Source organism: Trichosurus vulpecula, chromosome 1 (genome assembly GCF_011100635.1).
Source record: "Trichosurus vulpecula isolate mTriVul1 chromosome 1, mTriVul1.pri, whole genome shotgun sequence".
Taxonomy (NCBI): domain Eukaryota; kingdom Metazoa; phylum Chordata; class Mammalia; order Diprotodontia; family Phalangeridae; genus Trichosurus; species Trichosurus vulpecula.
In genome coordinates this window covers 31,996,748-32,010,764 of record NC_050573.1, presented here as the reverse complement: position 1 = coordinate 32,010,764, position 14,017 = coordinate 31,996,748, and the positions used below count along the sequence as shown (strand labels likewise).

The 14,017-nt window shown below is 51.0% G+C and overlaps 1 protein-coding gene across 1 annotated transcript in view; it reads left to right on the top strand.

Moving 5' to 3' along the window:
* Positions 1 to 14,017, top strand: part of PLBD2 (phospholipase B domain containing 2) — a 34,690-nt gene that overhangs the window by 13,002 nt on the left and 7,671 nt on the right. Inside the window, exons 2-10 of the mRNA XM_036761057.1 lie at positions 430 to 523; positions 2,481 to 2,639; positions 3,601 to 3,701; positions 6,289 to 6,503; positions 7,985 to 8,082; positions 9,986 to 10,146; positions 10,670 to 10,765; positions 11,358 to 11,429; positions 11,534 to 11,686. Coding sequence (XP_036616952.1) covers positions 430 to 523; positions 2,481 to 2,639; positions 3,601 to 3,701; positions 6,289 to 6,503; positions 7,985 to 8,082; positions 9,986 to 10,146; positions 10,670 to 10,765; positions 11,358 to 11,429; positions 11,534 to 11,686 — 1,149 coding nt within the window. The remainder of the gene's footprint in view (positions 1 to 429; positions 524 to 2,480; positions 2,640 to 3,600; positions 3,702 to 6,288; positions 6,504 to 7,984; positions 8,083 to 9,985; positions 10,147 to 10,669; positions 10,766 to 11,357; positions 11,430 to 11,533; positions 11,687 to 14,017) is intronic.

Genomic DNA, 14,017 nt, shown 5'->3' with positions numbered 1-14,017 from the left:
GGGGGCCATCTCTAGTCACTCTGATCTATAACTTGCCACTGGACCCAGATGGCTCCGGAGGAGAAAGCGAGGCTGGTGACTTTACACAGCCTTGCCTCACTTAAATCCAATTCGGTTGCAAGTCATGACATCACCGTCCCAATGTCATGGTCCTCTTCGAGAATGAAGGACAAACAGCCACAACAACAATATTGGACATCTACCTATGAGCAATTCTGCCTCCCAGACTTTTCTTTTTTAATGGAAAGATGTTGCTGATGTGTGGTATTCCCATTGTACAGATAGACAGACTGTGGCATGCTAAGGACGGGGTACTTTCCCTTGCTGGGGAAGGGCTCAGGAGGTGCTAGTTTGCTCCTAGTCCCGGGGTGGCCTGGGTCCTTAAGTCCGTCTTGCTGACCTCAGGCTATCCCCCTCTCTCCATGCCAGGTGGGCCTTCTTGGATCTGGCTACCAATGAGCTATACAGCGATGCTTTGCAGGCGTATGCAGCTGGGGTGGTGGAGGCAGCCGTGTCCGCTGAGGTAAGAGGAAGGGGCGATGGCAGACACGGAGGGAGTGGTGGTGGTACAGATCCTCTTCTTTCCTCAGTGGGGAGATCACCTTGGTAACCTCAAAAATCAGGACTGTGCCCTTGACCTTGCCCACATATAAGAATCACTTTAGAGGGGCTTCTCCCAGCACCAGCATCTCTGTCTTAGGACCACCAGAGGAAGAGCTAAGGGAAGTGGTGATTGTCAGAGGACGGGGATGAAGACTGCTCATGTATGCACTTGTAAATGGGTCCTGAGATCCTAGATTTAGAGCTGAAAGGAACCTTAAGGGGTCATCTGGTTCAACTCCCTCATTTGACAGATGTGGAAACTGAGGCGCAGAGTGAAAAAGTGACTTGTCCAAAGTCACACTGTTGTTTGTGAGTGAGGCAGGATTCGAACTCAGGTCCTTCTGACTTCAGGTCACTCAACAAACATTTTTTAAGCTATTATTAAATGTCACTCGCTGTGCAAAGTATTGGACATATAAATAGAAGTAAAGAAAGAAAGAAGAGGAGAGAAAGAAAGACAGTTTCTATCCTCCAGAGCTTACCTTCTAATGGGGGAAGACCCCGCTGGGAGCTGAAAAGCAGAGGGGGTGAGGAAGGTACCTGTGATGAAGCTCAGAAAGTCTGGGTCTGAGCTGGGAGGGGAAAGGAGGAAGGTCCCTTACCGTATGAGACCATCTACTCTAAAAAGCTCAGGAGCTTCTTGGAGGGAGCAGAAGCAGCCTTGGGCAGCCACTGGTACCAGGTGGGCGTGGCCAGGGGAGCCTGGGGGCAGAGGAGGGCCCTGCCCTGCTGGGGCCATTGACTTTCTCTGGCACCTGCTGCTCCATCTTCTCAGCCCCAAAACAGATGCTTTGGGAGGAACTCACCAAAGGGAGGAGGGGGCCCCAGAGGCAGAGGCATGTCCCAGGGTGAGAGCTCACATCCCCTGGGGTCTCCCTGGGGTAGGATTAGCTGCTGATCAAATGAATAAAATGAGTGATAAATCATTTATTAAGCCCTTACTGTGTGCAAAGCACCATGGCTGCTGTTAGGAAAGTAAGACCATCCTTGTCCTCAAAAAGTTCATTCTCATTCCCATAGTCCCATCAGCAAGCATTTATTAAGTTCCTCTTGTATGCTGGGCACCATGCTAACCGCTGAGGATGCAAAGAGAAGGCAAAGACAATCCCTGCTCTTGAGCTCACAGTCTGATGGTGATGTTGGCAAGCATTTATTAAGCTCCTACTATATGCCAGGCACTATGCTAAGCTCTGGGGATGCAAAGAGAGGGTAAAAAAAATCCCTGCTCGCAAGGTCACAGTCTAATCGTGATGTTACCAAGCATTTATTAAGCTCCTACTGTATGCCAGGCACTATGCTAAGTTCTGGGGATGCAGAGAAAGGGTAAAGATAATCCCTGCTTTCAGGCTGACATTCTGATAGTCACATCAGCAAGCATTTATTAAGCTTCTGCTGTATGCCAATCACTGTGCTAAGCTCTGGAGATGCAAAGAGAGTGCAAAGACAATCCCTGTGTGTCCACCCTTCTGATAGTCACATCAGCAAGCATTTATTAAGCTCCTACTGTATGCTGGGCACCATGCTAAGCTCTGGGGATGCAAAGAGAGGGTAAAGACAATCCCTGCTCTTGAGCTCACAGTTTAATGGGGGTAGACAACTGTACAAAGAACTATGGACAGTACAGATAGGAGATGGTTGGCAGAGGGAAGGCCCAGATGTTAAGGGGGAGAAGCCTTCAGAGGCCAGAGAAAGGAGGCTGCCTGTGGCCTTAATGGCGGATGGAGTGGAGGGCCTTGGAGCCTTGCTTGGGATTTTGGTAATGGGAGGACAGGCAGCCTGAACACAGGCAGTGGTGCTGTCTAGCAGCCCCTAGGTTCTGACCCCAGCCAGTTCCCACTTCCCATGACTCTCTGCTTCTCTCCCCTCCCCATGCACAGCTCATCTACATGCACTGGATGAACACGGTGGTAGATTACTGTGGCCCTTTCAAGTATGAGACTATCTACTGTGAGAAACTGAAGAACTATATCGAGCTGAACCTGGCTTGGATGCAGAAGCAGATTGCGTCTGGCAAAGACGTTGAGTACTGGCACCAGGTGGGCATGGTGGGAGGAGCCTCCCTGTGAGGCCCCAGGGGAGGGCCCTTCTTTGCCTGGGCCATTGACGTCCATCTGGTCACCTGCTGTCCCATCTCATCACAGCCAGTTGTGGGCCTGTCTATACTGTTCAGTAATCTGTTTAAAAGTCCCAAAGACAGATGTCTGCAGGGGACCTCAGGGTCCATGGAGAGAGTACTGGGTTTGGACACAGAAGCTCTCTTAGAACCCTGACGATGACACTGAGCTGTGTCTGTGGTCTTGGGCATCTGTAGAATGAGGGGCTTGGGATCCATCCTTGGACTCTGAGGTCTCTCTGTGATCCTGTGACCCCTCTAAGTCTCAACTTCCTCACCCATAGATTGAAGCAGTTGAACTCATTGGATTCTGAGGTCCAGCCCTACATCTAGGATCCATAACCTTTCGGTCTCAGTTTTCTCATCTGTAAAATGAAAGGACGTGGGATCATAGGCGGGGACCTTGGAAGCTGTTGCATCTAGCCACCCTAATTTTTGATGAGAAAATGAGGCCGAGAGAGGCCAAGGATGCTGCTTGAAGATACAGGGACCTGGAATGATACAGAGGTGCTTCCTGAGTACCTACTGTGTGTCCACCCTTCATCTAGGTGTCGCTGAATACTTACTTACTGAATACTTACCATGATCTGTGGGGGACCTATGGTTCATTTTGTTCTATTACTTTTATAAATGAGGTGAATAAGACCTAGAGAGAGATGGTGACTAAGGTCATTTAGCCAACTAGCAGAAGAGCCATAATTATGACCCATGCATCAGGCAGGGACATTGAGAACTGGCATTGTGTGGGCATGGTTGCAGGGCCCTAGGCAGAGGGGGCCCTACATTGCCCTTTGAGAGGGGTCATGTGATTTCGTTTTCTGAGTGTGACTGAAGGCTGAGTCAGACCCCTCGGTTGATTATCTGTCTGATTGTCTTTCTGGTAGGTGGAGCTCGCTCTCCTGCAGCTGAAGGGGCTGGAGGACAGCTACCAGGGGCGCATAGCTTTCCCATCTAAGAATTTCACCCTCACGCCCTTTGGCTTCCTGTAAGTGACCCTTCTGGGTATGGAGGAGTTGGGTGGGTAGTGAGAGAGCAACCTCTATTTGGAACAAGAACTCATAGAAACTAATGCCTCTGCCTTAAGACCAGCCTCTGGCAGAATTGTGAAACAGGTAGATTTCCTGCCTCCTCTTCCCTGCTTTCAGCACCTTTTCTCCTTCCAAATTGCTATTTGTTTTTGTTTTGGCCAGAAACTCTGGGGGTCTTCCCCGCAAGATTGATTTTTTTTGACTAGGTAGAAGAGGCCATTCTTTGCCTCATTTCTTACCTAGACTTGATCACAGAATGGGCATTTCCTAAGTCAAACTGAGACCTGGGAAAACCTTAGCTTAAAAAGGCCAAGGTCCCCTGCTGCATCCAGGGCCACCTCCAGTCATCCACTGGACCCAGGAGAAAGTGAGGCTTGTGACTCTGCACAGCCCTGTGCCACTTAAATCCAATTCTCTTGTAAGTCATGGCATCACCTCCTTGATGTCATGATCTTCTTCAAGAATGAAGGACAAACAGATACAATCCTTCCAAATACCCAGTGTGTTTATAATCCATTGTGTTCATCTGGTGCTTTATAGTCTATGAAAAAACCTTTTGCAGATGTGAGCTCATTTGACCCCCTGCTTAGTCTGTCAGCTTTTTCCTTCTGAGGTTGCCCGGCCAAGAAGGATCCCCACTGTGCAGAGGAGGAAGCTGGAGAGAACTAAAGGGCTGAAATCCCACAAATTGGAAGGGGACAGGGTGCAGATTGAGAGCCCAGGGCCCTCCACCCCGAGTCCCCAGCTCTGCTCCTATCTGTCCCTTTGCTATTTCTCACAGCGCAGAGGCCTTTGGGAAGAAATCATAGCACATGCCCAGAGGGGCTAAGGAAGTGAACCATGGGCCACACTCTCGTGGCAAACAGGAGGGAAAGGGACAAAGGCATTGGTAGAAGGGTTGGCCTCAAAAAGAGAAATGTCTCTTTGAAAATGAGCAAGAGGAAAGGATCCGTGAGGATGGAGAAGGTGTTTGAGGTGTGGACTGGGAGAGATATGATAACTCACAATGACTGGTCTCCATCACCTCAACAATGTAGAAGGTGAGGCCTTGTGTGGAGAGGGAGGACAAGGGGAAAGAGGGCTTCTGGAGGTTTGAGGAGAGACCAGGGGTTGTGACACAATGGCTTAGTGGGTATCACTCTCAAACAGAGAAGAATGAAAGGATTTCATGTAGCGTGGGGGCCCGCTTGGGTTTAGAGAGCATGAATTTATAGTAGATCTAATCGGTGTCTTCCAGGAGTGTTCAGACCTGTAGGAGTGGAGACGGTGGGTGATGGTGGTAAATCTATGGCTGGGTTCTGGGGCAGCATAAGCATTGATGGGACAAGGGGGTGAAGAGTTCAAGATTCCAGGACTGTGTGGAGTCGACCTGGTCAACTCTAAAGGGAAGAAAGTGAGGCCAGTTCTGAGAGTATGAAGAGGAAGTGAAGGGCAAGGGATAGGATTAGGAGAACAAGCAGTGAGAGGGCCAAACGTTAGGATCAGAGTGTGTAATCTGAGTGTTCAAGGTATGAGAAGTGATAATGAGGTCTGAGGTTTGACTGTTCCTGTGGGCAGCTGAAGTGAAGGATCCAGACGTGTTTGAGGGGACACCAGGGTGGACCTTGGATGCCCTGAGGGCAAGGGCCAAGGTTCCGGAGTAGAGAAAAGCTGTGGGTCCTGTTACTGAACTCTTTGAGAAATAAGGGAACCTAACCTTAGCCATAAGAAGGCTCTAGACACGGTGATCCGAGTGTAAGGAGGAAGTGACTAATGAGGGACAGAGGCAGAGAGAGCGTCTGGATGTAGCAGAGAGAGCAGAGTGTGCCCCATCCTCTTCCTGGCCAGTGGGGTCATCGATGCCTAGTGAGTGGAGCTCGAGAGGCCTCCTGCATCTCTGCCTCCTCCCACGATGGCAGAGAGCAGCGCTCATCCACTAGATAGCTGGGGTCCTCCTTGGGCCTGGTTTCCAGAGAGCCCAGTGTTCTACAGTGGCTCGGTGGGTATGGAGGACCAAGGCTCTGGTTACTGCCTCTGCCCAGAGCCTCCTGAACCTTCCAGTCTGCATCACCTCTGTTTCTTGGAATCTCTCCATTCCTTCCTGGCTCAGGGGCTGACTTCCTACAGGAAGCCTTGTGGTCATTGCACATTGCATTCCTTCTCTGGAATGGAGGCTTGAAGGTGGGAGCTGCTTTTCATTTGGGGGTTTGTACCGCCAGTGCCCAGCACACAGTAAGTGACTTCATGAATGATTGAATGAGCCTTTATTAGGCATCTCCTCTGTGCCAAGAATTGCGTTAAGCCCTCAGGATACATAGAAAAGGAAGCCTCCTGTTCTCAAGGTGCTCATGTTCTGATAGAAGGAGAGGGGAGATCTTAGGAGTTTAGTGCTGGCTGAGTTGAATCAGGGCATGCCCTGTCCCCAGCTGGGTGGTTGAGGCTCTGCTTCCAAGCCTCCCTAAGGGCCCTGCCACCCTAATTTATACTAGGGTGTCAGGGACCTCCTCAGTGGCCCCCTCCTCCTTGACCAGGAGACTGAGACCCCAGCCACACCCCCTCCCTCAGCTTGTTCCAGCTGTCGGGTGATTTGGAAGACCTGGAACCGGCTCTGAACAAGACGGAGCAGAGGCGGGTCATGGGCTCCGGCTCCTGCTCAGCCCTCATCAAGCTGCTGCCCAATAACAGTGAGCTGCTGGTGTCCCACGACACCTGGAATTCCTACCAGCACATGCTTCGCATCATCAAGAAATACGACTTCCGTTTCCGGACACTGCCCAAAGGTGGGTACCGGAGGAAGGGAGCACGCAGTAGGGCTGGGGCTCTGGGCGGGGGTGGGGGAGTAGGGGGACGCCTGGCCAAAAAGGAGGGAGCAAGAAGGGGCCGTGCACTGTGTGGTCCTGGGAAAGTTACGGGACTTCTCTGGGCCTCATCTCCTAAGGAGAGGGTTGGACTGGATGGCCTTCAGGATCCCTGCTCACCCCAAATCTGGGATGCTGTGAGCCTTCCTGGGCCTCAGTTACTTAATCTGTTAAAAGGGAAAGTTGGCCTGCTTGCTCCAGATCCAGGGCCCATTGGTCTCTCATTTCCCCACTTCTCTCCCAGAAAAGGGCTTAGATCTATGTCCCACTATGGGGCTTTACTGTGCCCCCACCCTGGAGGGCTGGACACTGAGAGTGCCTTCTGACCAGGCCCTCTGGTGTGTCAGTGACATGGCTTCCAGGATGCATCTTCTCCCAAACCCCTCTTTGTCGAAAATGTCTGCAGTGAGGGAGGGTGTTGGACTCAGGAGAGCCTCCGTTCCAGACCTGCCTCTGATCCTTTCTTAACTGTGTGACCCTGGGCAAGTCACCTTACCCCCGTGGACCTTAATTTCCTCATCTTTCAAATGGAGGTAATAATCCCTGTAGTAAGTGCCTCACTCGAAGGGTTGCTCTGAGGATCAGATAAGAGAGTTTATACACTTTGTGGACTTTAATAAAACTTTGCTGTGTGACCTCACGCAAATAACACAACCTCTCAGGGCTCCAGAGTTATGGATTGTGCATTGCCTCCCTGCATGGGCAGAGACAGCCTCCTCCCAGAGCTCCCTACACCAATGAGGTCATTAGTTTCTTCTTCAATTTTTATCATCTTTGTTAAACTGGTGCCTTGCACACAGTAGGTGCTTAATAAGTGCTAGTTGACTGACTGACTTAATTTTCATCCGCAGTGGTCAGCGTTCCATCAAGATAGTAAGAGTTGTTGAGAAGACCATGGATTCCCTGGTTCCAGGGAATGTTCTGCCTCATTGGCTGGTGGGAAATTCAGGGGGGATGCAGAAGGGAAGGGAAACTGGGTCCAGGAGGAGAAGGGAAGGTCCCTTCTGGATGAAGCAGGAGTTGGTCTTAGACGAGTCAGCTGACCTGGGTTTGAGGGGCAGCTACGTGGTGAAGCATCGGCCCTGGAGTCAGGAGGATCTGAGTTCAAATTTGGCCTCAGACACTTCCTAACTGTGTGACCCTGGGCAAGTCACTTAACCCCTGTTGCCTCAAAAAAAAAAAAAGATGTGAGTTTGAATCCCAGCTCTGACCTTTGTAGGCTGTGTGACTCTGGGCAAGTCACCCAACCTCCTAACCCAGCTGGCTCCTGGTGTAGTTGTGAGGAAGCATCTTTGCCAATCTTCAGGGGATAGCCCTTGAAGACATGGGAGCTGGTGGTGATGGCTATGGATTGTTGGTTTGATTAATTGGACTGGGTCTTCCTTGGGGGCTGTCTCTCCTAGGTGGGTCGCCACTGATCCCTGGGAATGAGCAGGTTTTCTCCTCCTATCCTGGGACCATCTTCTCCTGTGACGACTTCTATATCTTGGGCAGTGGGCTGGTGAGTTGCCTTTGATCATTTCTCCTCTCTTGTTTGCCGACTCGGGACGCAGAATCCAAGGCATGTTCCTGTTATGCCTGGGGCCTTTGTTACCTGAAGGAGCAGCATAGCACAGTGCAGAGATCACCTCTGAGACTCAGCCACTACTTGGGTCACCTTGGACCAGTCACCTCCCCTCTGGGCCTCAGTTTGCCCATCTGTAAAATGTGGGAGTTGGACTAGATGGTCTCCGGACCTTGTTATGTGGGCCCTTCAAGGATAGTGGCGAGCCCCCTTTGGTCAGGCAGGAGAAGATCACGGCCCCTTTTGGGGGTATATTGAGCACCCTGCTTTGTAGACTGTGGGGGCTATGGAAATGTAGGCTTTTCTCCTGATGAGTAAGTGTGGGCTGACATCTCCACTCGGGCTGGCCTCTTAGGCCCTACCTTGGCTCTGACCAGGCCCTCCATGGCTTTTCTATTGGAGAGTGAGTTCTGATGGCTCATACCAGGTGGGGAAGAATGAGAGCACATTGTCCTATTGTCTGGCCTGTACTTTTCTGGGGGCCTCAGTCCCCCGTCTGTAAAATGCTGGGGCTGGGTACTGTTTCTATGAGTTTGGAGAGGCGCTGACTTTTTCTTGGCCATGGCAGTCCTGGAAACCCAGGATTAGAGGGATTGGGGCAGTCTGTGTCTGATGAAACTCACGGGTTCTTGAAATCTTGAGGCCTGGGTTTATGATTCCTCTGGTGTAGGGAAATTCATCCTGCTGCCAGCGCAGAGGGGTGCCTGCTTAATAACCTACGAGTTTCAGGGGCTGCCTGGGGGCATTGAGAAGCTACATGACTTGCCCAGGGTCACGCAGGCAGTGGGTTTCAGAGGCAAGACTTGAACCCAGGACTGCTTCCCTCTAAGACCAGCTCTCTGCTTGTCTGTGATCCAGTTCCTCTTGGGCCGTGGAAGCCCCTTGATCATCTGAGAGTGTCTGAGCATTGGATTGGAAGTCGGGAAGACCTGCAGTCAAATCCTGCCTCGGTTGCCTTGGCCAAGTCATTTAGGGTTAGGGCCAGGCCTCTGTTTCCTCATCTACAGAATTAGGGGGTTGAACCCGATGACCTTGGAGGCCCCTCCCCTAGCCATGTGAACCTCTTTACGCTCATCAAAGGCACGACATGGAGATCAAGCTGTCAGCCAGCCCTTGATCCCGATGAGCCTGACAACATGTGGCTTCAGTCTGGGTGATGCAGTCTCCTGTTTTACCCAGCAAGGAGCAGGGAACTGCCGATGACAGCTCGAGTTTCCATGAGGGCTTTTAGTGTTTTGTAAAGTCTCTCCCTCACTGAAGCCCTGTGAAGTAAGGAGCACCAGTGTTCTCGTTCCCATTTGTCAGAGGAGGAGACTGAGACCCAGGAAGGGGAATGACCTCAGATGCTGTCTGAGGTCAAGAAACTGGGTCCCAGGGAGATAAGGTGTTTTAGCCAAGGTCATGCAGTGATCAGTGGCTGAGGTGGGATTTGAACCCAGGATCTCTGGCTCTAACTACAGCTGTTTTTCCATCTAGTGATACAGCCTCTCCAGTGCCTAGATCTGATTCAATTCCAAAAGCATTTATTGAGTCCCTGTTGTGTGCCAGGGACTGTGCTAAGCATAGGGACCAAAGTGGCGCAGGCCCAGTCCCCAAAGAACTTACGTTCTGATGGGGAGTTAGCATGCAGATATATAGGGACAACCAATAAGGATGACCTTGCAGGGAGGAGGGCGGTGGGAGGTGAAAGAAGGATGGAGGGGCTGGGGTGGGAGATGGGAGAAGCCCTGCCAGCTGGAGGGGCCAGGGAAGCAGGCAGGAGGGCGAAGAAGGCCAGCTAGCTCTCCTCTCTCCTGGGGTCCCACGAGACCCTCACCTTATGGCTGTGCCCTGGATGCAGGTGACCCTGGAGACAACCATCGGCAATAGCAACTCGGAACTATGGAAGTACGTTAAGCCTCAGAACAGCGTCCTTGAGTGGCTGCGTAATATTGTGGCCAACCGGCTGGCTCAGGATGGGTCCACGTGGTCTGCCATCTTTAAGAAGTTCAACAGTGGCACGTGAGTCCCAGACCTCAGGGACTTTGCCATCCCTGGTTCTCACACCCCAGGAGGATGATGGAATTCCCTAGGTCAGGCGGAGTCAGGCTTTGGAGGGCCTTGAGAGCCTGGTGGAAAGAAGACTTCTGTTGGGTCTGGTAGGCAGTGGGGAACCACTGTATCTGGGGAAGCTTAGTTTGGTAACTGTATGTGATGGAATCTGACCCTGTTAAAGCTAGAAAGGACCTTTGAGACCCCCTCATTTTAAACATGTGGAAACTGAGGCCCCAGCAAGGGATAAGACCAGATCTCTACTAAGTCTTCTGTGTTTTCCAGTGGCCAGGGCTATCGAGGGTGTGAGTGTGGGCTGGGCAGAGGCAGGATGGGCCCTTTGGATCTGCAGGGTTCATGGTGAGCCCCAGCATTGCTGAATTCTTGGTTTCTGGGCCAGGTCTGGCTAGGGACCCCAGGAACGGGGATGGAGGTCACCAGGACTCTGCTTACTCTCCCCTCCCCACCCCCACTCCTATTCTTTCCTTGGCAGATATAACAACCAGTGGATGATCGTAGATTACAACGCTTTCATTCCTGGAAAGTCCAAGCCCATGGATGGCTTGCTCACTATTCTAGAGCAGATTCCGTGAGTGTCTGGCATCCAGCCTGCCTCCCTTCTGGGTCTCTAGGGAGTTGGGCAGGCCATGGCCATGCTCCTGTCTGACTTTTAGGGGTGGGGGGGGAGAGCAGCAGTGGTTACCTTGAGCTGCGGGTGAGGCATTTAGGAAATAGAGGGTTTGGACTGGCTGAATACCTCATTGAGAGAGTCTGGACGTAGCCCCCGCCATGCTGGATCTTGGCAAGTTGGGAAGGGGGACCTGGTTATTTGAAGGCATAGGAATATTTAACATGAAGAAGATAAGCGTGCCTGGGGATGGGTGGGGTAGGTGGGAGAAAAACTTGAAAGGCCATCAGATGGAAGGGACAAGCTTTGTTCTGTGTGGTCCCCAGACCACAGGCCTAGGAGCCTGGGGTAGAGGTTGTACCTGAGACCATGTGAGGCTTCATGCTGGGGAACTTCCTGATGCTGAGAGGTTTCCAAAAGCTGACTGGGAGGCTGGGAGACCAGATAGTCACTTGTTGATTTGGTGAGTCCTGGTCAGGCCAGGGTTGGACCAAATCCAGTCCCTGGGGTCCCACCTAACCCTGAAATTCTGTGATTCTTTCCTGTGTCCCAGGGGCCTGGTGGTGGTGGCTGACAAGACCCAGGAGCTATACGAGAAGGGCTACTGGGCCAGCTACAACTTACCGTGAGTGCTGACTGCTGGCAAGTGGTGCTTGTGAGTGATGGCGGGGGGATGGGGGAGGGGATGGAGTGGAAATGACCCCCCTCTCGCCCTTCTCCCCTCCCTAGGTATTTTGAGTCGGTGTTCAATGCCAGTGGGATGCCCGACCTGGTGAAGGAGTTTGGGGACTGGTTCTCTTACAAGAACAGCCCCCGAGCCCGGATCTTTGAACGGAACCAGTCACTGGTACATGACCTGGACTCCATGATCCGGCTGATGAGGTTAGGACCCCCAGGCTTTGTTCTTACTGGTTTAGATGTGTGGTGCACACTGGGATTTGCAGTCAGGTGACTGGACTTTGAAGTTTCGCCCTGCCATTTAGAAAGGTGACCATGGGCAAGTCCTGGGCCTCCCTAAGCTGTCCAGTGATGGGGGTGGATTAGGAAGGTGATCGCCAAGGTCCCCTCTAAATCCCATCGTGTATGAGATGCATGGAGAAGTTTTTCTTTGTTTGTAAACGAAGGCTGTAGTTCTGTTCTGGGCATCTTCCATTACATTTCCACATTGGAGAAGTATGTCCTCTAACATAAATATTGTTAATTTATGGTTTTCTTAGTTGACCTGCAGTCCTCAAGGACCTGTTTCTGTTTGAGTTTGACACCATTGATCTAGTCCACATCTCCCTGTTTTTTCCACAAAAATTCCATGAGACACTTTGTCCGGTGTTTCACTAAAATCTACGTAACCTTTATGAGCAGCATTTTCCTTGACATTGACCTGTCAAGAAAAGACAAGATATCAGTCTGGCACGACCTGTTGTAGATGAAACAGCCTTGTCAGCTCTCTGCAATCTCTGCTTCCTTTTCTAGGCATTCACAAACCATCCCTTTAATAATCCCTTCTGGAGTTTTTTCCCAGGAATTGAAGTCAAACTCACTGGTTGAGAGTTTACAGATCATTCTTCCTTTCACTGGGAAAATCGGGACATTTGCTCTTCTCCTCTCCTAAGGTTCCGCTCCTGTCCTCCACATTCTTTCAGATGTGGGACCATACCTCAGCACTTGCATCTTCCGGCCATTCAGATACCCAAAGATGTAATTTGTTTGGACCAGATGATTTGAGTTCACCAAGATCTGCTGGTTCTTACTATCCCTTTATTCATCTCTCCCCTCACTGCCCTCCTTTGCTGTCTGAAGGTTATTCTTCTTGGCAGAGAAACAAACGCCAAAAAAAAGGTCATTCTCTTTTCTCTCCCTGCGACTCTGCTCTTTTGGTTCTCCTTCCTTTTCACCTTCTCAGCTTCCTTTGCTGGATATTCATCCTTGTCGTGCCCACTACCCAAGGCTCCGTCCTGGGCCCTCGTCTCTCTTTTTTCTACATCCATTCACTTGGCAATCTCAGCAGCTCCCATAGGTTCAATGATCATTTCTATTCAGATAATCCCCACATCTTTAGATCCAGCCCTAGGCTCTCTGCTGAGCTGGAGTCACATATCTCCAATTGCCTTTTGGATAACTCCAGTTGGACATTTTCCATGGGCGTCTTAAACTCAGCACAGCCAAAACTGAACTCATTATCTCCCCGCCAAAACTCTCCCTTCCTCTCAGCTTCCTTAGTGCCATTGAGGGCACCACCACCCTCCACATCACTCAGGCCTGAAGCCTAGGAGTCACCCATGACTTCTCTCACCGCACACATCATGTCCTTAAGACTGCCTCTGATGCACCTCCCATTCTCTCCCCTCCTATGGCCCCTTCCTCAGTCTGGGCTCTCACCACCTCTCTTCTAGAAGTCTCCTGTGCAGACATCCAGCTGGTCTCCCAGCTCTGGTCCACACTCCCCTCAGCCGCCAGGGGGATTTTCCTGTTGCTCATTACACTCCCAAATTCCCCAACACCCCCAGGACCAAACAGAAGCCCTTCTCTTTGATACTGAAAGTGCTTCAAGCTGACCCTTTCCTGCCCTCCCGGCCTTCTCTTGCCTCTCTCACCTTCACACACTCTACAGTCCAGCCTATTTATAGTCCTCAAAGATGCTGCTGCACCACCCATCTGGGTGCCTTAGCTCGGTCTGCCTTGGACCCTTCCCCTCTGCCTCTTAGCTTGTCTGGATTCCTTAAAGACTCAGCCCAAATCCTGCCTTCTACAGGAGACCTTTCCTGATCCACCTAGCCAGTAACAATACCTTTCCCCTTTTGGAATATCCCCTTCATCCTACTCTGCTACATATCGTGTATGGATGTGTACATTATATACATTATATCCACACATCTTGCAAGTACCTAGTTATTCACATGTCATCTTCCCTCAGTAGACTGTAAGCCCCTTGAAGGCAGAGATTCTTTTATTGTCTTTCTTGGCAGCGCTTTAGCTCAGTGCCTGGCACATAGTAGGTGCTTTATAAGTACTTGTAGATTGACTAGCTGACCATTGTCTGTTGACGTCATTCCATGAGCCCCAAGCAGTGGTCCATTCTCTTTCTTGATCTTTCTCTTTCCCCTAAGAACAAAACAACCATTTTTTTTTGTGGGGGGGGGGGGAAGGTAGGGCAATTGGGGTTAAGTGACTTGCCCAAGGTCACACAGCTAGTAAGTATGCCAAGTGTCTGAGTTC